This window comes from Caenorhabditis elegans, chromosome V (genome assembly GCF_000002985.6).
Source record: "Caenorhabditis elegans chromosome V".
NCBI classification, from domain to species: Eukaryota; Metazoa; Nematoda; class Chromadorea; order Rhabditida; family Rhabditidae; genus Caenorhabditis; species Caenorhabditis elegans.
The window spans coordinates 12,288,919-12,313,275 of NC_003283.11; the positions used below are offsets into that span (position 1 = coordinate 12,288,919).

Genomic DNA, 24,357 nt, shown 5'->3' on the forward strand with positions numbered 1-24,357 from the left:
ATTCACAATAAATATCTTTATTAAAACGAGACTCTGATTCCGAATAGTACGAAACGCCGTTCCAATAAAAAACGAAGTTTCCAAGAAGAGATGAGGGCAGGGGAAAGGTGTGGATGAAGGTATCAAATAAATACCTTAGCTATTTTTGAATCAAACCATAAAAAAAGAGCAAAAAGTCTGGGGTAGAAATGAATATGGTATCACAAGAAATTTAGAGAAATGTTACTTTGTAACAAAATCTCAGAAAATTGAAGACAGGAAAGAACAGAAGAACTGTGTGAAAAACCAGAAAAAAAACATTAAATATGAGAAACTGGGCCGATGCAAGAGGTATCTATGGACAACGAAACAACAGTAACAAATGATAATTAATACTCTATTCAACGTCTTCGTAGTCTTATTTATTTCCCCAGAAACTCTTTTTCCACCCGGAAAGCATTCCAGTAAGTCCTTGTTGTTCTTCTTCTTCTTGATTTGAAGTTTTTGACGAAGCAGCTGCTGCAGAAGATCCTTTCGCTGCCTTCTTTGGAGTAGCATCACGATCTTTTTGGAGTTTTTCAAGACGGTCATCAACATTGGGCATCTGTAAATAATTGTTTAAAACTAAATACTTTTTTGATGAATAAGTTTAGATAAAATTTTGATCAGCAAGTTCAAAAATATGATAAATATAAATTACAGCATAGCATCAAACATGTTTTCTCTTTGTTTTTAATGGAAAACAACGATTAGTGTTTTTTTTTCAAGTGAATACGAATTGTCTTACTCTTGCAAAAGTCGAAAAATTGGAATTTCTAAACTACAAAACGATTTTTTAATTTATATACCAAGTTTTGCGTGATGAAAAAACTTACGGTAAGATGGAAGTTTGCCAAATCGAAGAAAATAGGTTTGTTCGGCATTGGAATAAAAGCTGGTGGTAAACTGGCAACTGGAATTGTCTTTTTATCTTTCAAGGAGTTACGAACATCCCATTGACGCCATTCATTGACTGTCTCCAGAAGTGGGCGTTTATCAATAATCTTGGCAAGTTCCGAATCGGTTTTAACATCTCCAGCAGCGGAAGCCAAACGAGCAGCTCGTACAGTAACCTTCGCAGATTCCACTTCAGATCGGAGCTCATTCAATGACGATTGAGTTTCATTGGTGATAAATGAGCTCGATTTTAATTTCTTAAGTTTTCCTTCTGCATCTTGAACTCGAGAAACAGTTCTGTCAAAGAGAGCAGCGGCTTCACTGTACTTATGAAGAGCAGAATAAGAAGAAGCCATATAGAAACATCTGAAAGCTCTGTAGTACTCAACTTTGACTTCAAATGCTTGAATAAGATTTTTGTCATGATCAGCTCCCGGGATTTCTGCGACTTCTTTGTAAATTTCGATAACAGAATCGTAGAGTCTCAAAAGATCTTGAGGTTTGCTCTTCTTTTCACTTTTTGTGTTATCAATAATAGCCAAGTAACGCGAAGCAGTTCCGTTCATTTTCAGGAATTCCAAATAAGCCTTGATTGATTGAAGAACAGTCGTGTCAGCATTTTCAGAACTTTTACGGCGAATAATATCCGAAATTCGATCTATAGCATCACGAGTATCAGCGGTGGCTTTTTCAAAGAGAGCCATTTTCTCTTTTGGAGTTTGGCATTGTGCCAATTCGACTTCTGTTTGCTTCCATTCTTGAACAACTTGCTTTGCTTTTTCATCGTCAACAGTACTCTTAGCTCCTCCCCATTCGATGGTGACAACTTCAGCGGATGTAGCAGAAGCTCGCATTTCCGAGATTAGTTTCTGAAAACATATTTATTTGTTAATTTTTTTTCTTAATACTTACATCAACAGAACTGTCTCCTCCTTCTCCCATTTGCATTCTCAATTCCATAAGCTCTGTCATTGTTCCAACAGCACCAGGAGACTCGGCGATATTGAATTCACAAAGTCGAAGTTGAGGTTGAATTTCACGACAACGACCCTTGAAAATCGAAGAAAGTGTAGTGTTGTTGGTGGCTTCAGCAAGCTTCTCATAAACAGTTTTAGCGAGCTTGAGGGATTCAGATGCTTTCTGCCAGTTTCGAGATTCAAAAGAGCACATTCCACGCATCCATGCTGCATAAGCTTGCGCTTCGAGTTTTGTTGGAGCGTCAAACTGAAAATAAAGTGTATCTGGTCATCAAACAAAGATTTTCTCTCTTTCTTTCTGCTCAAACTTACTCTTTCGCTTTCCTGGACGATTTTTTCGAGATTTGTAGCGTGAAGAACAGCCTTACGGAGTGAATTTATCATTGAAAACTTCTTTCTTGACTTTTCTGGGTTGTCTTCAAGCGTGATCTTGTCAATCATTGCTTCAGCGTATCTCCGCTCTGATTCGAAAATTCCAAAATTAAGAAATTGCACATTTTGCACCGACTCCACAGAAAGCCACTTTTTGACAAACTTCGCTTTTCTCTTCTTCTGGCAATTGTGCGAATTCGTGAATTTCAATGCTTTTCTCATGCGCTCCAACTTTGCTGCACAGTACTTTCTGAATAAAATCGGTTATTTAATGTTTTAATCCTAGCATTGTTACCTATAGCGAGCATAATCACCATGTCGTAAACCGTGTTGCTGTTGAGCGTCTTTTACGACCTGAAAATATATTGTTTTTATTCAAAATAAGAAGAAAAACTATTACCTGAAGAATATGAACAGTGGGGAATGGTGGAAGCTCTTCAGTCTCTGATTTCATCTCCACGTCGTTTGTCATTTCCCTGAAAATATTGAATTTAAATATTTAAATGTTAATTTTACATAAAGAACTAAGTTTCTTTGATGAAAAAATAAAAAAGAACGGAAATATTGGACACATCGGCAGAAAGCAAAAACTGCGTCAGCACAGAAGCGCGCCAGTGACCGCGCTGCTTGCGCACTCTCCGATGAAATTTGCGGTTTTTCAAATAAATATAACTGCAAGAAAATCCAAAATTACCGTACTTTATTTTACGTTGTATTTAATGTTTTTTTGTTTTCCAATAATGATAAGAACAGAGATGAGCACAGAAATCTATACTTTTCGTTTGAAAATTACGTTAGATAATCTATTATAAATAATTCAATTGTAATTTAAATGGCAAATCAATTGGTAATTGATCAGGTTCTCATTCATACAAAATTTTGCTCAATATTTCAGAAAACATCGATTTAGTTTGATCATTTGGACTAATCTGATTCTGAAAGTTATAATTTATTTTATACACCTCCTCGTGCTCTGTAATATGTCATGTTTGAGTATTGAATTCATTTTCTAACAACTTTTTTCTAAAAACATGCAGGAAATGCATTGTCAAACGCCACCGATTTCAGTATATAAGTTAGTTTTTCATAATGAAAAGTTAAAACCTCATTTTAATTTCAGAACACTCATGCATACTCTCCATATTCTCGACGTACCACTTTATCTGATTGTGATAATCGCCCTTTTCAAAATTAAATCAAATATTTTTCAAACGTATAAATACTATTTGATATGGCATACAATAATGTGATCTAACTTCTGAAAAGGTTTTCAAAATTTTGTAACATTTTTTAGAAATGTGCTCACCGAGTTTCATAGCTGCTTTCTCATGCTTCCAGTTGTTCATCTACCGTACCCATTACTACGTGCAACTGGAATTCTCGCAGAATTTGGATTTAGTGGCTTATTCTTGTTTTATGTCCTATCTGCATTTATTATACGTGAGTTGAATATTAGTTTAAAATTAATCGATCGAAAAACACTTTTCTATGTTTCAGAAACTTCATTTTCAATTATCGAGATGTTCTATTTCCGATACAAAGCTAGCGTTTTTGACTATCAAAGCCGAAACTTCACAAAATTCGTAAAGCTATTCATATATTCATTTCGTGTTTTAACGATTCTCTTTCCTGGAATCACATTCGGAACATTTTTCTATAGTATTGAACGACAAGAAGAATACAAAAAAGAGCTTGCAATGGTAGCGTATCAAAAATATTTCTAGATGTGAAAGATTTTAATAAAAAGTAATAGAAACAACGCTCGAATTATCAAATTAAATAAAAGAATAAGACATAAAGATTAGTGAATTCTAAATGCTTTTACAAAATTTAGCAATCGATCCTTAAACGGCGCGCTTTTTTGCTGATTCTTTTTGCATTTAGCATTCGAAATATTCATCTATGTCCCATTTATAAAGCTTTAAATAAAAGTTGAACCAGTTCGTACGCTTGTAAACTCCGCCAGCCTCTGCGGAACACAAAAAGTCCACTGATCGATTGATAAATTTTGAGAGTAATTTCAAACAGTCAATGATCTATGTTAAGATTGATCCATCAATTCCTGAAGTAACATGTTATTCATCAGTACTTGCTGCTCCGTTTTCCGATTCCGTAATGATATCTACAATGATTACCTGGTTGGCATGTATAATTTGTGCATTCTCAGTAATTCCAAGCACCACTATTTATTTGAATTCTCATTTGCGGAGTACGAAAAATATGTCTCCAGGAGTTGTAAGGATGCAGAAAATGCTTTTATCAAGTTTGATCGTTCAGGTATATAACATGATAATTTTATATTAAGAAAATTTAATTTTCAGACATTCGTTCACGGATTCATGTTGGGAATACCTAATATTCTGTTCGTTTACACAATATTTTTTGGGGCTCATCTTGAAGGTATAATTTTATCTTAAAACCGGCATTTCATCTATTATTATTTTCAGTTGCGGCATACGCAGCATTCATGTGTCTGACTTTTCATGGCTTTCTATCAACAATTGCTATGATAATGTACACAAAACCAATACATATTGCAATTCTTGAAACATTTCAACGTTTTTGTTCATCATTGAAAAACATTATTGGATGTTTAAAACCCCAAAATCAATTTCATTAATTGCTAAATAAATTTTCCATAAATTTCTTATCGCGAGATATATCGCATTTTTTGGCAAATCAAGTGTACAGACTTTGGAAATTTAAAGGTTGTGAAGCTATATTAATTTTGTTTTATAGGAATTTCTCACGATATGCTATTTTCGATTAAAAATTTCCAATGATTTTGTATTTTCATTCTCATGAGGCGACTTCATTCATCAAATAGAACCATATAATTGTACATTGACTTGTTTTAAACAGATTTCCAATCAGATCATTTAATTCTTTTCTTGTTGTTTACTTCATTTCATTATCTTTTTACCTTCCCAATATCTTTTCCCCTATCTTAATGACCAAATCAATGTAGTACCTATGTGCCAATATTTACCAAATTATCAACTAGTCAATCCACTTTACAATCTCTTCATAAACATCACTTTCTCACCTTGTGTTCGTTGCTTCTCTCTTTTTTACTTCAAGATAATGATAAAATATTTAAAAATGATGATGATGATGATAATGATTATTTAACGAAGATTAATCGCCCCTTTCGAGATTTTTTTTCCATTACATTTATTTGTTGATAGTGCGGGAATGCAATGGAAAACCGAAAAATCTAGGAGATCGTAAATCAGCTGGGTACTGTAAAACAAATGGAAAACTATGTTTCTAAAGATGGAGAAGAACCTCAAAATCAGTGATCACTGGGTGGTCGAACGGCAAATGTGATGATCACTGAGAATTAGGAATGACGACGTCATGTTTGTATTTTCAAAATGAACTTCACTTTTTATTGAACGTTGACATTTTTCAACTGATACAATAGTTACAGTGCTGGCCAAAATGATATCCTGTTTTGGTTCTTTGAGCATAACTTCTTTCAAAGTATTTCGTTTGAGCTGAGATTTGGCAGTAATATGAATATCACAACATAACTATTATTTGAAGGATTTTCGAAAAAACCGAAAATTAAAAAAATTTCGGGAAATTTTCAAACCAAAATCCAAGGACACCTTTAACCCTTTTGCCATGTTGCCAATCATTAAATTTTGCATTTGTTTCAGCGAATTTGGTCTCAGAATACACCTTAGATCCACAACACGTTATTTTGTATGACGTGGCTGATATTTCTATACATTCATCAAAAATATCCCAGTATGAATAGTAATATGAATAAAGATAAGAGACTACAAGAATATAAGAAATCTCGACGAATGCACCATAATCATCGCATGAAGGATAGTCATCGGTAGGATAACAAACATTTGAAGAGTCTCTCTCATCTTATCATCATCTCTACCGCAAAGGGTGTGATTGGCGCGTCGAACATTGGAAAATGGACAGTTGTTATAGAAGAAGAAGAAGAAGAAATAGCTTCCACGTTGTTGCGTAGTATGTATTTACCAACCGTGATATGCGAATAGAACGCATGCGAGGGGTCAGTCAAGTCGGTTGGTCACCCCGCACAAGAGAGAATCGTCCCCGACCTCAATTTTGCACACATACATCGTTTTGCGCCGTCGGAAGAGAAAAGATGCCGCATAGCCTTTTCTCTCTTTCTCCTTCTCTCTCGGTTTTCTGTATCGATAAACGATTTGAAAATAAATATACACAAAATACCTTTGTAGTAACCATCATATATGGTTAAGACTGTATCAGAAATAAACATTTGTTTCTCAATATCTCTATTACTTCAATCATAGTTTTTCAGTTGTTTCAATGACTTTGTATATATCTTCTAAAGGGGTCAGATGACATAATGGGCCCGCCTTCAACATTTTTTTCATTTTCACATACATAGATAGATGAAAATTGACACTTCTTCACGATAACTTCCACGAAGACGAGGTTGTATGATACCATCGCCGTCAACACCACCGTCGGCAACAACCAGAAGAAACGAACTTCCGAGTAAATCAAAGAATTTGAAGAATGCCTCTCTTCATATGACGGGGGGCCGTGTACCCCTAAAAGTGCCTCCAATCTCTCAGTTTTTCTCTCGATGTCTTGACCATCTCTCAACTGATCGCAATCGCTGACCTTCTTGTTATGGTCGTCCTCCTGACTTGTCTTTTTAGGAAAATTAGGACCTAGAAAAATGGTGTCTGAAACATTCCTGTGAATTATTTTCAGTGTCTAGAAAAATTACTACAGAAAACTATTTTTTTTCTCATTTTTATGTTTAAAATATCGGACCTGTAATCCGGATCAACAATAATTTATTGATAGATTAATTTCTCGGATTAGAGAAGAAATTACTAACGGTCGATTGGCCTCTCTGTTGCTGTTTCAAGAGATGACGTCTAGACATTAACATTTTCCCCTTTCTCTTTTCAAATAGCTAATTTCGGTCACTTTGCTTCTCTTATTTTTCAACCGATTCTTCGAATTCCAAAAACTTTTCTGCAATGTTTCAGTTTTTCTAACGTGTTATCAATGTCAGTTATTTTTCAACAGTATTTGTATATTACCACAACGTTCTTTCTTCCCCACCCATTAAAATTTTAATGCCCAAACAAACGTTATCTTAAGGTTTTCCGGGTATTGCATCGGTCACGCACATGAAAATGTGCTTGGAAAGTATTCATTAACTTTTGGAAAACTTTTGTTCGCTCCATTTTTGACAATTTTAAAAACTATTGTATTTTTATTGTATTTTCAAATATATAACCGGAACAGTCAATATCCATTTTTTGGACTTCTCAAATTTTCCGTTTGAAGCTATTAACTAAAACAAACCTCGAATTCAAGGACAACGTCCAAACTAGACAACACTTTTAGCTGACATATGTTAATTCTAAATTTCAAATAGATTTTTTGTTTTGATTTTCTATGTATCTAGGTTTTTTAAAACTACGAACTGATTTTAAATATCTTTTACCGTTTCTAAAAAAAACAATGAACCCTTTTAATATGTATCACTGGGTATTTAAACACATTTATAGTTCTTGAAATAAAGTTCAGAACTGAACTAAGAATATAGATTTTTGAACATTTATATCAGTGAGTACCAAGTTTAATTTAGTTACTACGCGTAGGTATAAAGTCCCACGTGTTCCGATCTGTCGAGTACCGTACCTGAACCTTCTCCATGACATTTACCTACCACGTGGCAAATCCCTCTGGTGGCCGAACACACATCCGCTCTCCTTCGTTTACATCGGCGCCTTCTTCTATTTCTCGTAAAAGATTCGATTGTGGGCGCAGATTAGACGGTTTTCGACATCCCCCTTCTCGTCGTCATCGCCCTGATCTTCTTTTTCTTCTTCGCCTTCTTCGTATGAATGTGTTGAAAATATGTGCGTATGGGGCGCTACCATTCACATTCACATTCCGATCGCATTTCGATATACGCACTTTTCCTCACTTTGCCCATTCCTCCATGTTTCTTTTTTTGGATTGTTTTTTCGTTTCCGCCTAATAATATAGGTTTGTGTTTAAAATCCGAAAAGAGTCTAGACTCAATCCCGTAGACCTGCACCATCATCTCGTTCGTTTTCCTTGGGCACCATCCCAAAAATCCACAATGCAAACACATGTTCCTCTTTTCTATCTTCCTCTCGTTTTTGTTATGTTTCGTCTCGCAAATTTCGAGGAGACTGAGGTGAAGAATTTTCGGGCATTTTCGGGCTGCTCCTGCTACTGCTCCAATGCTCTTTTCTCAAGAACAAATACGCCTGGCTAATGTTTTTTGTACTATTAATGACGTTTTGAGACCAAAAAGGATGCGAATTTAATCTTTTGTGGACAAAAAAAAATTGAATCGTCTTACTTTTTCGTGTTCATTTTTCTGATTCTTTCATCTTGATTTATATTTGTTTGACGTCTAGGAAAGTATTAGAGTGACCCGTGGAAATGATTTTTCATAAGTTTCAATCAAAATCAGTAAAATAATTATAGTAAACCCAGAGACTATTTTTTTTAGTTTTGAATCTATCCTGGTAAAGTACATTTTCTAAATTTTTCAAGTTTTCTAAAAGAATACAACTTGGAAAGTGCATACATTTGCAAAACATTCTTCAGAACTTTTTTGTAGTAAAAATTGAAAAAATTAATGAATTTTGTAAATCAATTACGGACGAGTTTCCGAATTAACAATATGCAGCACGATGCACTTTTTCATAAATTTAAAAGAAACTGGAATCATGAGCTTGTCTTTATACTTCTCATGTTGAAATTCCTTCGCGACATTTTGCACGAATTCTAACACGTTCTAGCACGTATGCCAGAAATTATGAAGGAAAAATACAGTAAACATATATTTCATTTTCATATTTTACTAAAAATCAATGAAAATTCCATAAAAAGAATTTTACTTAATGACTTAAAAAATAGTTATTCTCGGATTCATAGATTATATGTACATAGCTTTAATTAGTTTGAAATATACAATGAAATTGATATTACTAAAAGAACAAATATAATGCTAAGGGTTTGCTCAACGAGCATTTGTTCTAAGTTGGCAAAAAAAAAAAATTTAAATGCTCCAAATTCCCCGTTTTCAGAAATGAGTCATCAACTTTTCATCAATCAAGGCTAAACTTTCTTATCATCATTTTTCGCTTTTTTCCACAGTCTTAACCCGATCTTGTCGCACCTGGCGCCACAGTTTCTGTTCTTTCCGATTATTTGCTCTGTTAGAGACACACTTTGCAATCTTGTTCATGGAATACCATTCATTCCAGAACAGTTTTCAATGTGTTTTTTTCTTGTTTTTTTTTGTTTCAATCGTTTTCGTTTTCGCTTCAAAAGTTTCCCTTCTTTTTCATCATTTTTGTGGTTGCTGCTGCTATGTTGTCGCTCCTCGTTTTTCACCGTTATCATATGAAGAATCCCGGGCAGTCACCTTTGTGCGATGGTGTATATCAGTCCGCGCGAGAGATTCCCCCACTCAGCAACTTCTTCTATAGAAACCGGGGGATGTCTCCCTCTCTAACATAATTTGAATATCTTCTTCAGTTTCTTGATATTCTTTATCACCTCCCCTCCACTTTTCTACAAGAAATTCCACTTGGCTTGCGAGGCGGTAGCACTGGCGGTGGCGGCGGCGGTAGATCAGATCGTTTACAAATCGGCAGAAAGAGAAAGAAATGTCGCTTCGATTTGATTCGATATCACTTGAAATTTTTAACAAGAAATTGAATCGAGGGATCAATAGAAAAGAGACATAGAAAGAGAATGCAGCTAGTGATGGAATAAGAATCAGAATCAAAATAGAAAAGATGGAGACTTGCAACACATACAAGACGGGTTCTTTAGTTGATCCCCCTTTCTTCTCATCAACTTCCAATAGCCTCTATCCACCATCACCACCAGCACCCTTCTTTCTCTTTTAATCTCAGTTTCATTCGTCACACCAACTTTGTCAAATAACTTTAAACAAAACACCAACCCATATGAGATGGCTATCTTATTTATAAATCGCCTAAATCTTTTATGAAAATCTTTTTTCGCACATCACACGTCGTTGTAACTTTCACATATGTGTGTTACAGGCGCCGCGCCATGCCAATCTCTTCACGAATCATTTACGTAGAATATATATATACATGTATTAATCTCCAGGTAGATCCCTTTTATTTAACACATTGTTGTACTTTTCTTCTTGCCAATCATCATTCAATAACTATTACTACCAATCGTTCGATAATAATTTATTTTTCATTCTTTTCGGTTCCGTCGAGTGTATGGGCCCCGCGCGGGGGGGGGGGGGGGCGCAGTTTTTAGTTGATGATGAAGAGATGATGATGATGAAGATGATAACATCTTCTCTTTTTCTTCTCCTATTAACATCGTCACAGTACATGCTTGATTTTGATTTGATTGATCATGACAAAGATTAGTTTTACACATTTTTGGGTTCTAGGTTTCTTTATTATTTGTTTGAGTCTAGGGAATTTTCTTGTGTACACAAGGTTTTTTGTCGTGTAAGTCAACATTGTTTGTTTTCTGAAAATCTTTAAACAATTAAAAACTTCGATTTTTGATCAGTCGAAAAAACGCATATTTATCAACAAAAAAAAACAGTTGAAACTGCCAAAATGTGCTCGAACTCTTATCAGAAATTTTTGTGGTTATTTTTATAAAACGTTAGTAGAAGCTAGAAGTATACCATACATTTTGCGAGCTTTATTTTGTTTTAAAGTCTACCTACAAAATTACTTTTTACTTGTTCCAAAACATACAAGGCTAATTTCAAGAATTTATAATTGATTGAGATTTTTCGGTAAGTACATAACTGTCACTACACTATTTAGAAGTTATGTAGACTTGAAAATTGTGAAAATTAAATTTCATAATTTCATAGTTTTTTTTTCAAATTTCAGCAAGACTATAGCAGCAAAACTTCAAACATACTATATTCCAATTTTACATCTTCCACCTATAATTTCTTTCAAGGTAACTCTTGACAAAAAAAGTTTATTTTCAATTGGTTTCACTTTCCTTATATTTCCAACCGCAAAACACCCGAACCATTGCTGATGATTACGTGAAAAGATTCGTTTCCTTTACTCTCGTGTCTTCTTTCTTTTTGCGCGACTCTTCATTTCTTTACCATCTCATCTTTTCCCATGTCCAGTCTGTCGCCTCCATGGTATGTACAGTACGTCGTAAGACACTATCTAAGACGCAGGTTGTTGAAGGAATTCCTTACCATGAGACAGTGCGAAATTTAATGGAGACACAGTGTCATCTAGAGTCTTCCTCTCGTTCTCTCTCATCTCTCATCTTTTGGTATGCGATGCAATACAGAAGTGTTTTGTTTCTCTTTTTTTTGATAAATCTTTTCTGAATCTGTTTCTTAAAAAACTCAAACCCTGAACTCACACAAAACGTACTTTATCCTTCTCCAATCACATTTTCGACCAAATATTTTACGACACTTTAACAACCCGCCGTCTTCTTTTTTCACCTTTCCACTTCCTATTTCCTTTCAACCCATTTTCCAATAACTTTCATGAAAAAAACCTTCTTTGTCCTCCGATTTCCAGCATTTTTGCTGTTGTTGTTTTTTCTTCAGACACTCTCCGTTCTATTTTCTGACCGGTCCGTTATTTTATCATTTTTGTCTTCTGAAACATAGGCATAACATGCAACAAACAACCAAAAAGCGGCTGACCGGAAACGGCAAATTAGTCACTGTAATGGCATGCTGATGGTGTCTGACAGGTGGCCCATTATGGGTATCACAAGATATTGGTAGTTATCGTATAGCCAATTCCATTTTTAACCACCTGATTAGAAAAAGAAGAAGGTTATATAACCTTCAACAGTTGCAAGATGTCTTTCTTTCTCAGAATTTTCAACTTTTTTTCATCTTTTTTCAACTTCTACCTTATCTGTGTCTCCAATTCAACATTCCATATTTTTTCTTTTCTTCCTCTTCGCTTACTCGTTGTCGACAGAAAAAAAAACATTGATTGATCATCACATCATTCTCATTTTCTCACTCTCTCCTTCTTATTTGATTACACCCATTTTTAGTGTGTCTCTATTGTTTGAAAATATAAAAACTCTTATTAATGATGTTTACACGAGTATGTGGGCGTAGTTATCACAAACTGAAAGGCTAAATTTTATCAATTTTTTTGATTAGAAATAAATATTCAAAAAAAAATCACATGACAAGCAAAAATCGTTCGGAATTTATTTTTTAAAAAACTAAATATATGAAAATGTGATTAAAATTTGCTTGATGAAACCGAGAAAGAGAAAAAACGATTCATAGGATTCTTGGAAATTGCTTTCAAAAAAGCTGTAAGCTAAATACTTCACTACTCAAATTATTGTAAAAATGCTTTTAGTAAAAATGCTTTTTAGTAATTTAACCTGGATTTTTCGAAAACATTTTAAACTTTTTTGTTGTTTTTCTAGTCAAAAATTTCAAACCAGCCACCAACTTCAGGATAATTTCGCAATTTTAATATCTGCAATTTTTATTACAGCGTCCAACCACACGTTTTATTTTTCCGTAATAGTTTAAATAATAGCCTAAAATTTAGATTTCACAACAAAAATATCTGAAACCTCATATATGCTCCATTTGTTCGAATAATTTTAAGATCATTTCTCGACACATAGGTTCCGTGATTTATTCGAAATTGCTCATGACATATAAATGTTTCATCTTTTGATCTCACGGACAATAATTCGCCTACCAACATTTTTCCACCATTCCACCAACTGTTTTATCGAAAAATTTCAATACACACCAAAACTCTAACCATGATAAGAATGTTGGGGGGAAAGGGGAAAGTGTATATGATTATAATGATAGTGCCCTTCTTTTTTCTTAAACAATCTTTTTCTCTCTTTCTCTCTTTCCAAATGTGCATTCACTCTTTGATTTATCAAAAAATTTGTTAAGAGAAAAGTGAAGGAATTTTCAATTTTTAGAGCAAACGCCTGCATCACTGACATTTAACACAAGACTAGAAATGTCACGTGAATTCTAGATGAAAGCTTTTTATACTCAAGAATGGGTGTTTTTTGTCTGAAATATTTGGAATAACATTGTAAGGCACGGAGGAGGACGGTCAGGCGGAATTTCGCTTTTTTTAGTTGAAAATGTTTTTTTTTCTTTTCTTCTCGAATTTTCTGCCAGATGATCATATACCGTTATCATCCCGTGACAATCGTTATCACTTATCTTTTTTTGTTATTAATCTTATTAGTTATCCAATCAAAATGTCATTACAGAAGTGTGAAGAGCAGAAAAAGGCAATTAATCGAACAGTACACATTCGGGATTGCTCTATGAGTTTATTCACTGTTCCCCTCCGCTTTCTCCACTAAATGGACTCGCCGGGCTCAGCGCGCGGCGACGTCACTTCACGGCTGCCCGTCCATCTACAACAGCCATCATCATCGAGTTTCTCTGATCCAGAAGTGTTCACGTCTACACATAACATCAGACCTGGACAAACGTTTGTTTCAGTGCAAACTCTCACAAAAGAATCGTTTCATGTGGCTATTAGCGTAAGTTTTGTTTTTCGCTGATATTTGGAACTAGATAAGCATTCAATGAAAAAGGGTTTTAGGTTCTCAATAGGCGAAGAATTGGTTGTAATTGTTAGTCTTAAAAAACTACAACTGGAAATAGTGTAACCTAGAATGTTACAAATACTTTCACTCATTCATATTTGCCAGATCAAAGAATGAAACTGCAGCATGATGCAGTTTGAAAAAAACTAATAAAACAGATTTGGAAGAGCTATGAACTTTAACAAAATGCATATTATTTTCAGTCCAAAACGAAAGTACACGATGTTCTCTGGAAATGCGGCGAACGTCTGTCACTGTCAGATGACAAGCTATTTGGCTTAGCATTTCGACAACCAACCGAAGGAATAGGAGGTGATCAGCCTCGTCATGAGTATTACTTTTTGGATCCAGCGGCCAAAATTATGAAGTATGCTCAGAAACAACCGAGATTCGCGAACTGGGTAAGTTTTATATTGTTTTCAAGAAGAGTACATTAAGTGTTAAAACGTATTTCCTATTTCAGCATTCAAAGTCGAGTGAAAATCGACCAATATTGGTGCTTTATTTTCGAGTGAGAGTATACATTGATCAAGTTGGATTACTATCGTGAGTATATTCTTTTAAACATGTGTGTTTAAAGGGATTTTGCCGAATTGTTTAGAGTGACCAATTTGTTATTTGCAGATGTCCAAAAGCACGAGAACACTATTACCTGCAATTGAAAGACAACTTTCTCGATCATTGGGCAGGACGTAATAGCGTGTCAGAAGAAAGATGCTGGTACATGGCTGCACTCGCCCTTATAACTGACAAAGGGAATGACTACCTCGGGTGAGCGTGTGGTCTAGGCGGGTGTGCGCGCGCTTGTCGTTCAAACCTTGGGGAGGCTTCGTTGGTTCGACCCCCGCGCGTAGTTAAAAGGGTTTTGCAAAGAAATAAGATCTATGATGAGACTTTCACGACGGTCTTCCGATGTAATACATACCTGTGGATATCTTTACGTGAAGCTGAGATCCTTTTTTCCAAAAAGATTTCTCATTAAATAAATTGTTATTTTTCATCAGAAAAGTTATCAAACCTAATAAAATTATTTTCTAGATACTTCCGCGCCGAACAGTATTTTCCGTTATGGGTGATAAACGAGCGTGGTCTGGAATACATTCGAAATAATCTACCCGCGGCATGCGAGGACATTATCAATGAAGGACGTTACAAAGCGATGGAAAAGTTTATGATCGAGGCGGGAAGGTCACCGTTCGCACTGAACTGTCATCTCTACGGTTTAAGAAGGCATAAAATGGATAATACGGATAACGCGGTGCTCGGAATCAATGCCAAGGGCATTGAGATGTGCGACATTGGGGAAGATGGAGATAGAATTCCATTACGATCATTATCATGGAGTCGAGTAGCAAAATTGTCTTTCAACCGGAAGAAGATGACTATTATCGGATCAGATGGAACAAAAATGTCTTTGTATGCACAAACAGAACACAAAGCAAAATATCTATTAGAACTTTGTAAAGCTGTGCATCAAACTTTATTGGTAATGTCACATCTTCATGCAACGATGGCACCTCCACCAAAACCGTATCTAGAAATGTCAGTAGATGGAATTAGTACATCATCAACTAGTGGAATTGGAAGTGGAGATCATGATAAAGGTACGTTTATTAGAAAATGGGATAAATCATAGATTAATTACATTACAGATAGTGATTCACTTAGCAGTGCGTGTGGAGATCGGTGCCATGGCTCAATGTCTTCGAAGCTCCGTCTTAGAATCAAAATGGATTCGAATCTCGACGTGAAGATCGAGAAGATGGAATTGGATCGTAAGTTAATTACTTGAAGTTATATTTAAACAAATAAAAGTTTCAGATATCCGACAAGAGAGAGCTGCATCTCAATCGAGCAAAGCTAGTGATGAAAGTGAACGGTCTCGACTCGAAGTTCGCCATCAAACTTATCATCCTGCACACGAACTATCTGGAGCTACATCATCAACGTACACAGTTACAACAGCACAAGATACAGCAACAAGACCTTCTTCAATGGATAACGCCTCACAAACAATAGAATCGGGAAGCAGTAGAAGTATAGTGGATGTTAATTTCAATAATAAAAATAGAGAAAGGCACGAGTCATCAACATCGACCAGCGGTACACATGTACTGTTTTCATCGAAGGATGCAACTCCACCAATCGAAACAGCAGTAGTAAGCAGTACAATGTCAATGAGTGTACCATTAGATAGTGACACAAATCAATCAATAAACGATCGACTTCTCTCGATGAGTGCAAGTGATCTTCGAGCAATGGCAGAACGATCATACTCTCCACCGGCTCAGTGGACAACAAATGTTCCATCGACTGGAAGTTCGTCTCCACCAGAAATGATGGCCCGAGACAAACTTACGAGATCGGAGACTAGAATTGACTCTCAGAATGAAATGTGGTTGAATCAACCAGTTGAGTCATTCAATGGTGGTGGTACAGCAGGACGGTTTGTGAAGAAAAATTCATCAGGAAATAGAAATGCAAACGCCATCAACAGAGTCCATTCCATGCCAAGCCACTATCATGTCAATGGATATTATAGGAACAGCGTAAGTTTTTAGAATTCACAGTTCAGTCCATAAAGTTTATTAATTTTCAGAATCAAATATTGACATATGAAGATGCTCCAATTCATCATGGACCAACATTATTGACCCATGCACAATCTCTCCATGTTCCCGGAACTGTAGCTCGTCCACGAAATCCACCACCCTACGAATCAACATTTCAACCAATATTTGCTGTTGGCCCAAAAACATCCTCTTCGCCACCTCCACAATCACAACCATCACTAACTGCTTCAACTGGACCGCTTCCTGCAGAAATAGCTGGAGACCGACAAGCATCTTTCCCACCAGCAAGTGTCACTCCAACACAGTTCTTGGAAGAAGCTGGCGCCTTTTCCACTGAGAAAATGGAAAATTATCCATTGATTTTACAACTTCTCAAAGAGCACAGACAGAGCCAAGGCCAATTAAATGCAATTACAATGACAAATGGAATTTATAATAGTTCACAAGCTGGAATTCTATCTCATAATCGGAGACCATCTTCATGCAATGATTTAAGTTCGTTAGATGGCGGTGTTATCAATGGAGGAGCTTGTAAGTTAACAATTACTTAAAACTTTAAAAATATTATATTTATTTTCAGTCGTCCTCCCAACCCATCGAGGTGATTACTACTTTGATTCTGCCACGCTTTCGCAGAATCTACATTTATCGAGCTTTGTACCAATGACAACTTCAACAACTACAACCTCTTCTGCCACTATGACATCATCACTTATCACAGCTTCATCCCATCAGCAACCACTTCAACCGAGTCAACAACATCATCAACAGTTGCAACATCAGCAAAGTATCAAGCCAACAAATAACTTTGCTAGAATCGAACAACATAATGGGTTAGTATTTCAAATATTGGTGAAGAATTTTCTTTAATTTACATATATATTTTCAGCGACTTAATCCTACCACCACCTCCTCCATATCAACAACCACAACAGTTGGTCAACTAGAAATAATTAAATAATCAGCACAAAAGCTCACAGTTCAAGACATCATCATCATTTCCGACACGTGGTTCTGCAATTCTCAGTGATTCTTTTTTCAACAATTTATATATCTGTTGTTTTCCAGTTTTTCGTAGAAATGTTCGTATAGAAGACTTGCCCAGCCCTCCCAGCTCACCTATATTGCATATTATTTGTACGGGTGTAGAAGTGAAAGTTCTGCTCTTTTTATAATCTTTTCATTTTCAATCAAGCGTACTTTCATACTCTCCTGTTTGAATAATACGCTTCTTTTTGAATTCCAAAATGTCAATGCTCAACAAAAAACCATGCTCAATATCACCCTTGTTTTCTTTTTTGCCTATTCTGTACAATTTATTGTTTTTTTTGCTCTCACTTATTCCACCCTCCCACAAAAACCTTGCCATATTGGTGATTTGCCTCTCTATATTTTTCAAACTTTCCGACAATTTTTGTGTGCTTGTGTGCTGCTCATTTTTCCTCCGCCGTTTCCCCATAGACATTTCTCATGTGTTCCGAACTTCCAACAACGCCTCGTTTCTTCTTTTTTGTGTTTGCAAGTCATAATCATCAACGAACCCTTAGCATCAAACAATAAACGGGAGAATTTTTTTATTAAATTTAAAAATGTTGCATTTTAGGAACATTCTATACAAGCTAACTCGATGATAACAACTGTTGGAACTAGAATTTATCAATTGATTTTTCTCAATTTTCCAGTTTATATGTTCGATGGAACCTCCAGATATTTTGGAACAATGTTCTAGATCCCAATTTATTCGGGCTTTAAAGTCAAAGATCTTTGTGATCCTCATGACACAATAGACAATTTCCTTACGGAAAAATTCAGAGAAACCTATTTTCAAAAATTCTACTCAACAATCACATTTGCTTCCTTTCTGAAATAAACATCGATTCTGAAGTATTTTCGGTTCGATGAGTATTCGCATTGATGTCTATGAGTACATTGTTGGAAACTGATCCCCTCACATATTTTTCGAAATCTACGTGCAGAATTCATGATATTTCATAATTATTTTCACACCTTTTTTCCTAAAATTGTCTGGGATTCAGAATAGGCTTAACGAATTCTTCTTTTTACTGAAATTTCTATTAATATTTCAAAATGAACGGAAACCTAACTACTTTCATTTCTTCTGTTATTTATGGTATTCCATCCGTAGCACTTTATATCACAACTTGCATAGTTATTATCAAAAACAATAAATTATTTGATTCATCGTTTTACCAAATTTTTATGTTTGACGGATTTATGAACATTTTCACCTACATAATGGGACTCGTCTTCATGCGACTTACCAGTATAACGTGTTATAACTGTTTGATGGCACCAATTTTCAGACACATAGGTTAGTTCCACGGTGAAAAATTTCGTGCATATACTACTGAAACCTAGCTAAAAAAAATACTTGATTTTAAACGACCGGTAGTAGATTTCATAAAATTTAGTTTCCAGGTAATTTTTTGCCCTTAACATTTATGGGTACAATGGCTTATCATATGGCATATGTTCAATACGCTTTAACAACTCTTGTTTCTTTGAATCGGTTGACAGTATTGTTTAAGTATAACATTTTCGAACCGGTAAATCAATCTACGACGAATTCAAAGACACAAATAGAATTTCAGATTTGGAAAAAAATTACATGGTTATTTATTCTAGTTGCTTATTTTGTTCCCTTTCTCAACACTCATATTATTTTTCAAAATAAATTCACAATTGACTATCTCAACGAAAGCGACTCTTACACATTGCAAACCCCAAATATGGTGGGCGGAAACTTTTACAAAACAAAAAAAAATAAAAATAAATAAATAAATAACTTGATTGAGGTTTCAGCCATTCATAGAAATTTACAATGTATTAATTCCATTTATGTGCATTTGTATGGCAATTTCAATTCTTTCCAATACTACAAGTGTCATATTTTTACGAAATCTGAATATTCAAAGAAAAAAAGCGGAAACAAACTTTTTACTCATAATGTCTATAACATGTTTAGTCCAACTTATTGGAACAATAATTTCTATTGCTTTATTGAAGTGCAACTATTGTTCTATGTTATCATATCTTACAATGGTTCTACCATTTGTTAGTGACGGTTTATCTTTGGTGCAACCTTGGCTGTTGATTTGTTTTAGTAAAACTGTGAGGGTTGAAATATAGTCTCAAGAATGTTATATCCTGATTTTCAGATGAGAAAAGAAATTTTGATATTGTTTGGTATAAAACCTAAAGCAACGATTCTCCAAGTACGATCTTTGACAAACTAAGTTATGAAAATGCGAGTGTATGGAAAGACACAAATTATTTTTAAAATTCCAATTTGATTTTGAAACTTCTTGTTTTACATTTATTAATTGAACATTATTTACATTCATTATTAAGATCAAATTGTTAAAAACCCGTATTTCAAAATAAAGAGATCAAATCACAGAATTTTTAAATTGAGAGCATATCAGTTCACATACTGCTGTCATCGTCAATCACTACAAATGGCCGATGTGATTGATGATTTACTCTTCCAGTTTTTAGAATTAGCCCATTGTTTTTCCATCTGAAAACCTTTATTTTACTCTTGAAAGTTGTTTTATTAGACGAAAGTTACATGTTTAGAAAAATCCGCAAATCAGATTAAACTTACTTTGTCTGCTCTCTGTACTCTTTTCGACTTGTGCAACAAACGTCGTGTGCATGTTTTGAAGTGATGAGGAAGTAGGCACAAAAAATTGAAAAGATGAATGCAGCAATTAATAGCATGGAACCAAACATATGCATGTACGTTGCAATGCCAAGACGCTTCTGGAATTTGAAAAAAAAAATAAAAAGATGACATCAATTTTTTTTCGAATTTTTACATAAATGGGTCCAATGGATCCTCGTTCTCTTCTCGATAAAACTTCTTGGTGTGGCTCAGATTGTTCTTTTGTAAAAATTGGTTTCTGATTAAAAGCAAATATGTAGATAATATCTGCTAATAAAGAACATGCTCCGGTCATAAAGACACCAACTACATAAAGTAGTGCATTTGGTGGAAAACATGGAGAACAGGAGCCAATCAGGATGGAGATTAGTCCGAAAACAAAAGTGAAAACTGCGAAGAAAATTACACCTTTGTGATGAGCTGAAATTAATTTTTTTTTGGTTTCATGAAGAATATAAAATCAACTTGTATCTTCAGTAATTTTGTGTTTGGACAGTAAAATCTAATTTATTGTTACCGCATATTCTAGATCAGAAAATACTAAATTACAAAAAATAGCATTACAGTCCTAGAATTTAAGACAGAAAATCAATTGAATTAATAGCATGGAACCAAACATGTGTATGTACGTTGCAATGCCAATACGCTTCTGTATCCAGAAAGAGAAAATTGATCAACAAATTATTGAACTACTACGCTCACACTCTAATTATTTTAAAAAATAACTTGAACCTGCATTTGGTAAATCAGTTTTATATAGTTTCTAGTTTATCTTTCTAACAAAGAAAAAAGTAAGTTTCGGCACATGAAAAGCATTAAAATATTGTTAACTTACGTAGAAACCGATGTAACAAAAGCTCTCTGGCCTCTTCATCTCCTTTTTCAAGAGCAACTCTTAATGATGCTTGAACCGAAGAATCCATCTTACTATCACATCGATCACCTTAAACTTGTTTTATTTAGAAAACAAAAGCAGAAAAAAGGTACCTCGAAGTTCTGCTTGATCTTCATGTAACGGAATTAAAGTTTCATGATGTACAATACAATCCCACCAAAGACCGTGATGATGTGATAAATGAGAACGAGGAAAATCAACTACCTACAAAATTGACATTTAAAAAAAACCAGAATTTTATTGACTAGAAACTTACTTCCCAAAGAGGACTAAACAACGAGAACGCAGTTAATATTAGCCCGGAAACGATTAAGAATATTGAAGTGACTAATAGAAATTTGTACATAATTAATGGCATTCCGTGGTTACTCTGAAAAATCTTAAACTAGAAGAATGTGGAAACGTGTTAAAAGTGCTAGTTAAAAGGAGAAGTCGTGAGTCTCGAATTTCAAGGAAGATCAAGTGGGCACTTGAATTGGAGGAATGAACGGAAGAATACGTAGAAATGGAGTGAGAGAAGGGTATTGGATTATCTTTTTGCTTTTGCAGGGTGAGAAAATATCGGAATACTTTTAAGGATGTTTAATGAGAATTGTGAAAACTCTGAAGTTTGAGGAGAAAACTTTCTTCTGCTATAAAAGAAAACAAAAGCAGCAAAAACATAATAAACCAGGTGTGTAGACACGTAAATGAATTCAACTATTGCTTCGTATCTGTTTAGTTATATTGCGCAAGTGTCCAGAAATCTCAAATGCCTTCAAAACAAGCTATTGTCCTTGACTGAAGTCATGGAAGTTATTCAGAACAAAATAGAATTTTAAACGAACTTTTTTCTTTTCATTGTCTCGTTTCTATTCTATCTCGTTTCTTAATTGGAACTCAAAGAAAGTAAAAAAAACAAATGAATGAGAATTAGAAAATGCCCAAAATTACTGACAGTCAAGATGTAAGTAGAACAAATGATGAAAAAAAAAACTAGACGAGACATTTTGGTATGGAAGAGAGCAACTTGGAAATTGCACGTCTTGAGTTCCCTTAGGGCCTGGAACAGCTGAGAATGTGTGCAAAAGATTTATTAGGTGTTGAAAGAAAGATGTTGACCATAGGAGTACATTACAAGCGTAGCCTACTTTTCTACATGTTCTGAGTTTCATTTTTATAGATTTCTATGAACCAGCCAAAGTGAGAAAAACAGAACCAATGCAATCATCAGAAAAATAAAACTCAAATTTTTATGAATTAACGCAATGAAATTACATAACAAACCCAAATAAGTCGCTTTTCGTGAAAAATCAACAAATTTGAAAATTACGAAACCCAACAGAGCCACTCAAGATTGTATCTCGATTTTTGATAGACAAGAAGATGTCCAGTTTCGAAATTTTGGCAACATTTCCGGAAGAGGGAAGGAAAACGAACACTTGACATATGGTCGAATTATTCAAAGCACACTCAAAACACATATATAAAATACAATTTTGGATTAGCTATGAGTTTATGGCATTTACAAAAAAACCAAAGCACTTGAAATTCCCACGGAGAAGAAATTGAGAAATAAATGTTCAAAGAGCGGATTTAAGTGAATGATGTTGGAAACGAAAATATAACTACAATTAAAGTGTCCACCTAGTTCAAATATAATTTGGAATATTTGAAAGGTGTAGAGGATGTTGGAACCTTTTTCCTCGAAAACTCAGAAAACGTCTCATCGAATTAAAGTTTGTTTTCATCTCTTCCCGCCGCTTCTTTTTCAATTTTATGCAAAGTCCAAATGTCAGTTTCTATTGACATATCCTTGTATAGAGGTCATCAGACTAATTTTCTCAAATTGAAGAAGATCAATAAACACTGACTTTAAGAAAAACGAATATAGCCTGACGCAAAAACAAGTGGAATTACTTTTTAGTTGGGCGTATTTTTATTTCTCATGCAGATAAGGCGATGAGGGGGGCTTGTATATTCATTTCTAAGAAGAAAAATGTAATTATCTTTTTAGGTATTGCAGGTATCGAAAGAAAAATTTCGGCAGGATTCTGGGCATGTTGCTGAGAAAATTTAACTTTTTTTAAAAAATAATTTAAATCTTGTTGCATTTTGCATATATCAAAAAATCATTAAGTAAATATTTTTCAGTAACACTAACTGGAAGACAATTTTTTCATTCATTCAAAAAAAAGCTAGACATGAGAATGAACTTTTTTTATTTTCAGATTCTATGAAACATTTTGAAATGCAAGAACCGCTAAGAAAAGGTGAGAAAATGCTATTCACCCATTTTTCTCATTTCCAATGCATGAAATCTCCTAAATTCTAAATCGTAGGTGCACTCTCCGCAAATTGTTCGTTGAGAAGGCGGAGACTCTGGATTTCCTTAAAGCGACTAAAAAAAATGATGAATTGCCGAACATTTGTCATCAAGACAAACACACAAAAAATAAAATGAATGATGGAAATGAAGGAGAATGTGAGGAGGGAAAAATTGGCTGTGGAAACGTGAAAAAGATGGAGGATATTGTTTGTGTGCTGGAATGAGAGGTTCCTCGGAAATAAATTGAAGAACCACGCCACCACCCGCTCTTTAACACTTTCATTAATCTATTTTTGTGGAAGGGTAATCTAGTTTTAAAAGAAGACCAGAGACATCAAAAGTTGACGTGATCCTGGAATTTGTTGCAAAATGCAATTGCTTCTATTGGGTCAACGATTGTACATTATGCTTACAAATTTCAAGTTCATTTCAAAATGACGGGAACTCAAAAAAATACATGTAATGTTCAAATTGGTATGGAAATCATATTTATCAGAAATCTATGTATGAATAATGTCACAATTATGTACAGTAGATACCGTATTTCCTCGAACAGTGTAGTGCTTCGTTTCTCAATTTCGGCCGCTCAAATCTTGGTGATTCAATTTTGTTTTCTGGTTATAGACATTCGAGGCATTTTCAGGCTTGGTGGGCATATGTAAAAGGAAACAAGAAAATAATTCGATGTAGAAGTGTGATAAAAGAGCCCAGATATGAGGGAAACGTATTTGGGTATAAAACTATATAAAACCCTGATAACATGTTCATCTAGTACAACTGAGAACAATCAGTTACTTTTTCGGTAGATCTCCGGGTCTTCAAGCATAAAGAACAATAAACTTAAGGCACTTACATAACCTATAACAGGTCAAAATTCATAAAAGTATTTGCACTTACTGGTTCAGACCAAAACTCTCACGAAATGACGCAGAAATTAAGTATTGAACGAAGAGCATGAAATTGGAAAAGCTCCCAAAAATGAG

At 34.7% G+C, this 24,357-nt stretch overlaps 6 protein-coding genes and 9 non-coding genes across 15 annotated transcripts; 10 read left to right on the forward strand and 5 right to left on the reverse strand.

Annotated features, from left to right (window-relative positions):
• Window positions 1-3: 3 nt before the first annotated feature.
• On the reverse strand, window positions 4-2,740 carry srpa-68 (Signal recognition particle subunit SRP68). The gene is made up of 6 exons (NM_073682.7): window positions 2,665-2,740; window positions 2,560-2,618; window positions 2,205-2,514; window positions 1,828-2,139; window positions 855-1,784; window positions 4-583 (listed from the first exon to the last, which is right to left on the reverse strand). Exons 1-6 carry the CDS (start codon window positions 2,734-2,736, stop codon window positions 398-400), a joined length of 1,869 nt encoding a protein of 622 aa, NP_506083.1. The 5' UTR covers window positions 2,737-2,740; the 3' UTR covers window positions 4-397.
• Window positions 2,741-2,942: 202 nt separating this feature from the next.
• srh-16 (Serpentine Receptor, class H) lies at window positions 2,943-5,278 on the forward strand. The gene is made up of 8 exons (NM_073683.3): window positions 2,943-3,111; window positions 3,160-3,339; window positions 3,385-3,510; window positions 3,559-3,704; window positions 3,762-3,964; window positions 4,311-4,541; window positions 4,586-4,664; window positions 4,712-5,278. The coding sequence occupies exons 2-8, from the start codon at window positions 3,296-3,298 to the stop codon at window positions 4,882-4,884; spliced, it is 1,002 nt and encodes a 333-aa protein (NP_506084.2). The 5' UTR covers window positions 2,943-3,111; window positions 3,160-3,295; the 3' UTR covers window positions 4,885-5,278.
• A 1,417-nt stretch (window positions 5,279-6,695) lies between these two features.
• On the reverse strand, window positions 6,696-6,821 carry F55C5.12. The gene has a single exon (NR_069712.1). It is a non-coding gene; the product is annotated as an Unclassified non-coding RNA F55C5.12 (non-coding RNA).
• A 1,147-nt stretch (window positions 6,822-7,968) lies between these two features.
• F55C5.14 lies at window positions 7,969-8,207 on the reverse strand. The gene has a single exon (NR_069713.1). It is a non-coding gene; the product is annotated as an Unclassified non-coding RNA F55C5.14 (non-coding RNA).
• Window positions 8,208-8,437: 230 nt separating this feature from the next.
• On the forward strand, window positions 8,438-8,571 carry F55C5.13. Its single transcript, NR_069714.1, has one exon. It is a non-coding gene; the product is annotated as an Unclassified non-coding RNA F55C5.13 (non-coding RNA).
• Window positions 8,572-11,010: 2,439 nt separating this feature from the next.
• On the forward strand, window positions 11,011-11,131 carry F55C5.16. Its single transcript, NR_069715.1, has one exon. It is a non-coding gene; the product is annotated as an Unclassified non-coding RNA F55C5.16 (non-coding RNA).
• Window positions 11,132-13,565: 2,434 nt separating this feature from the next.
• frm-7 (FERM domain-containing protein) lies at window positions 13,566-18,056 on the forward strand. The gene is made up of 10 exons (NM_073684.6): window positions 13,566-13,844; window positions 14,114-14,311; window positions 14,374-14,456; window positions 14,535-14,681; window positions 14,949-15,514; window positions 15,563-15,685; window positions 15,732-16,459; window positions 16,510-17,014; window positions 17,064-17,316; window positions 17,373-18,056. The coding sequence occupies exons 1-10, from the start codon at window positions 13,662-13,664 to the stop codon at window positions 17,428-17,430; spliced, it is 2,844 nt and encodes a 947-aa protein (NP_506085.2). The 5' UTR covers window positions 13,566-13,661; the 3' UTR covers window positions 17,431-18,056.
• On the forward strand, window positions 13,623-13,661 carry F55C5.17 (uncharacterized protein; the record flags this gene model as incomplete). Its single annotated transcript, NM_001361772.1, has 1 exon — window positions 13,623-13,661. The coding sequence occupies one exon, from the start codon at window positions 13,623-13,625 to the stop codon at window positions 13,659-13,661; it is 39 nt and encodes a 12-aa protein (NP_001348770.1).
• On the forward strand, window positions 14,681-14,775 carry C51F7.4. Its single transcript, NR_102082.1, has one exon. It is a non-coding gene; the product is annotated as a small nucleolar RNA C51F7.4 (small nucleolar RNA).
• C51F7.3 lies at window positions 14,790-14,865 on the forward strand. The gene has a single exon (NR_001522.1). It is a non-coding gene; the product is annotated as a small nucleolar RNA C51F7.3 (small nucleolar RNA).
• A 515-nt stretch (window positions 18,057-18,571) lies between the features above and the next one.
• srg-45 (Serpentine receptor class gamma) lies at window positions 18,572-19,740 on the forward strand (the record flags this gene model as incomplete). The annotated part of the gene is made up of 5 exons (NM_073685.1): window positions 18,572-18,815; window positions 18,923-19,050; window positions 19,096-19,236; window positions 19,307-19,615; window positions 19,663-19,740. 5 exons carry the CDS (start codon window positions 18,572-18,574, stop codon window positions 19,738-19,740), a joined length of 900 nt encoding a protein of 299 aa, NP_506086.1.
• Window positions 19,741-19,806: 66 nt separating this feature from the next.
• On the reverse strand, window positions 19,807-21,438 carry hpo-30 (Clc-like protein). Its single transcript, NM_073686.4, has 6 exons — window positions 21,323-21,438; window positions 21,159-21,270; window positions 21,007-21,114; window positions 20,326-20,591; window positions 20,112-20,269; window positions 19,807-20,024 (listed from the first exon to the last, which is right to left on the reverse strand). Exons 1-6 carry the CDS (start codon window positions 21,422-21,424, stop codon window positions 19,931-19,933), a joined length of 840 nt encoding a protein of 279 aa, NP_506087.2. The 5' UTR covers window positions 21,425-21,438; the 3' UTR covers window positions 19,807-19,930.
• A 54-nt stretch (window positions 21,439-21,492) lies between these two features.
• R04F11.24 lies at window positions 21,493-21,562 on the forward strand. The gene has a single exon (NR_069716.1). It is a non-coding gene; the product is annotated as an Unclassified non-coding RNA R04F11.24 (non-coding RNA).
• Window positions 21,563-23,467: 1,905 nt separating this feature from the next.
• R04F11.20 lies at window positions 23,468-23,521 on the forward strand. Its single transcript, NR_069717.1, has one exon. It is a non-coding gene; the product is annotated as an Unclassified non-coding RNA R04F11.20 (non-coding RNA).
• Window positions 23,468-23,521, reverse strand: R04F11.22. Its single transcript, NR_069718.1, has one exon. It is a non-coding gene; the product is annotated as an Unclassified non-coding RNA R04F11.22 (non-coding RNA).
• Window positions 23,522-24,357: the final 836 nt, after the last annotated feature.

What these genes read in the sequence shown, in the direction of transcription:
- srh-16 (NM_073683.3), top strand. Translation starts at nt 3,296, where the DNA reads ATGCAGGAAATGCATTGTCAAACGCCACCGATTTCAGTATATAA. An exon ending in CCACCGATTTCAGTATATAA is followed by an intron (nt 3,340 to 3,384) that starts GTTAGTTTTTCA and finishes TTTTAATTTCAG; the next exon opens with AACACTCATGCATACTCTCC. An exon ending in TTTTGGGGCTCATCTTGAAG is followed by an intron (nt 4,665 to 4,711) that starts GTATAATTTTAT and finishes TATTATTTTCAG; the next exon opens with TTGCGGCATACGCAGCATTC.
- hpo-30 (NM_073686.4), bottom strand. Translation starts at nt 21,424, where the DNA reads ATGCCATTAATTATGTACAAATTTCTATTAGTCACTTCAATATTCTTA. An exon ending in AGATCAAGCAGAACTTCGAG is followed by an intron (nt 21,115 to 21,158) that starts GTACCTTTTTTC and finishes AACAAGTTTAAG; the next exon opens with GTGATCGATGTGATAGTAAG. An exon ending in TTTGTTACATCGGTTTCTAC is followed by an intron (nt 20,592 to 21,006) that starts GTAAGTTAACAA and finishes AATTAATTTCAG; the next exon opens with CTCATCACAAAGGTGTAATT.
- frm-7 (NM_073684.6), top strand. Translation starts at nt 13,662, where the DNA reads ATGGACTCGCCGGGCTCAGCGCGCGGCGACGTCACTTCACGGCTGCCC. An exon ending in AAGTGGAGATCATGATAAAG is followed by an intron (nt 15,515 to 15,562) that starts GTACGTTTATTA and finishes ATTACATTACAG; the next exon opens with ATAGTGATTCACTTAGCAGT. An exon ending in CGAGAAGATGGAATTGGATC is followed by an intron (nt 15,686 to 15,731) that starts GTAAGTTAATTA and finishes TAAAAGTTTCAG; the next exon opens with ATATCCGACAAGAGAGAGCT.
- srpa-68 (NM_073682.7), bottom strand. Translation starts at nt 2,736, where the DNA reads ATGACAAACGACGTGGAGATGAAATCAGAGACTGAAGAGCTTCCACCA. An exon ending in GGTGATTATGCTCGCTATAG is followed by an intron (nt 2,515 to 2,559) that starts GTAACAATGCTA and finishes GATTTTATTCAG; the next exon opens with AAAGTACTGTGCAGCAAAGT. An exon ending in TCGTCCAGGAAAGCGAAAGA is followed by an intron (nt 2,140 to 2,204) that starts GTAAGTTTGAGC and finishes CTTTATTTTCAG; the next exon opens with TTTGACGCTCCAACAAAACT.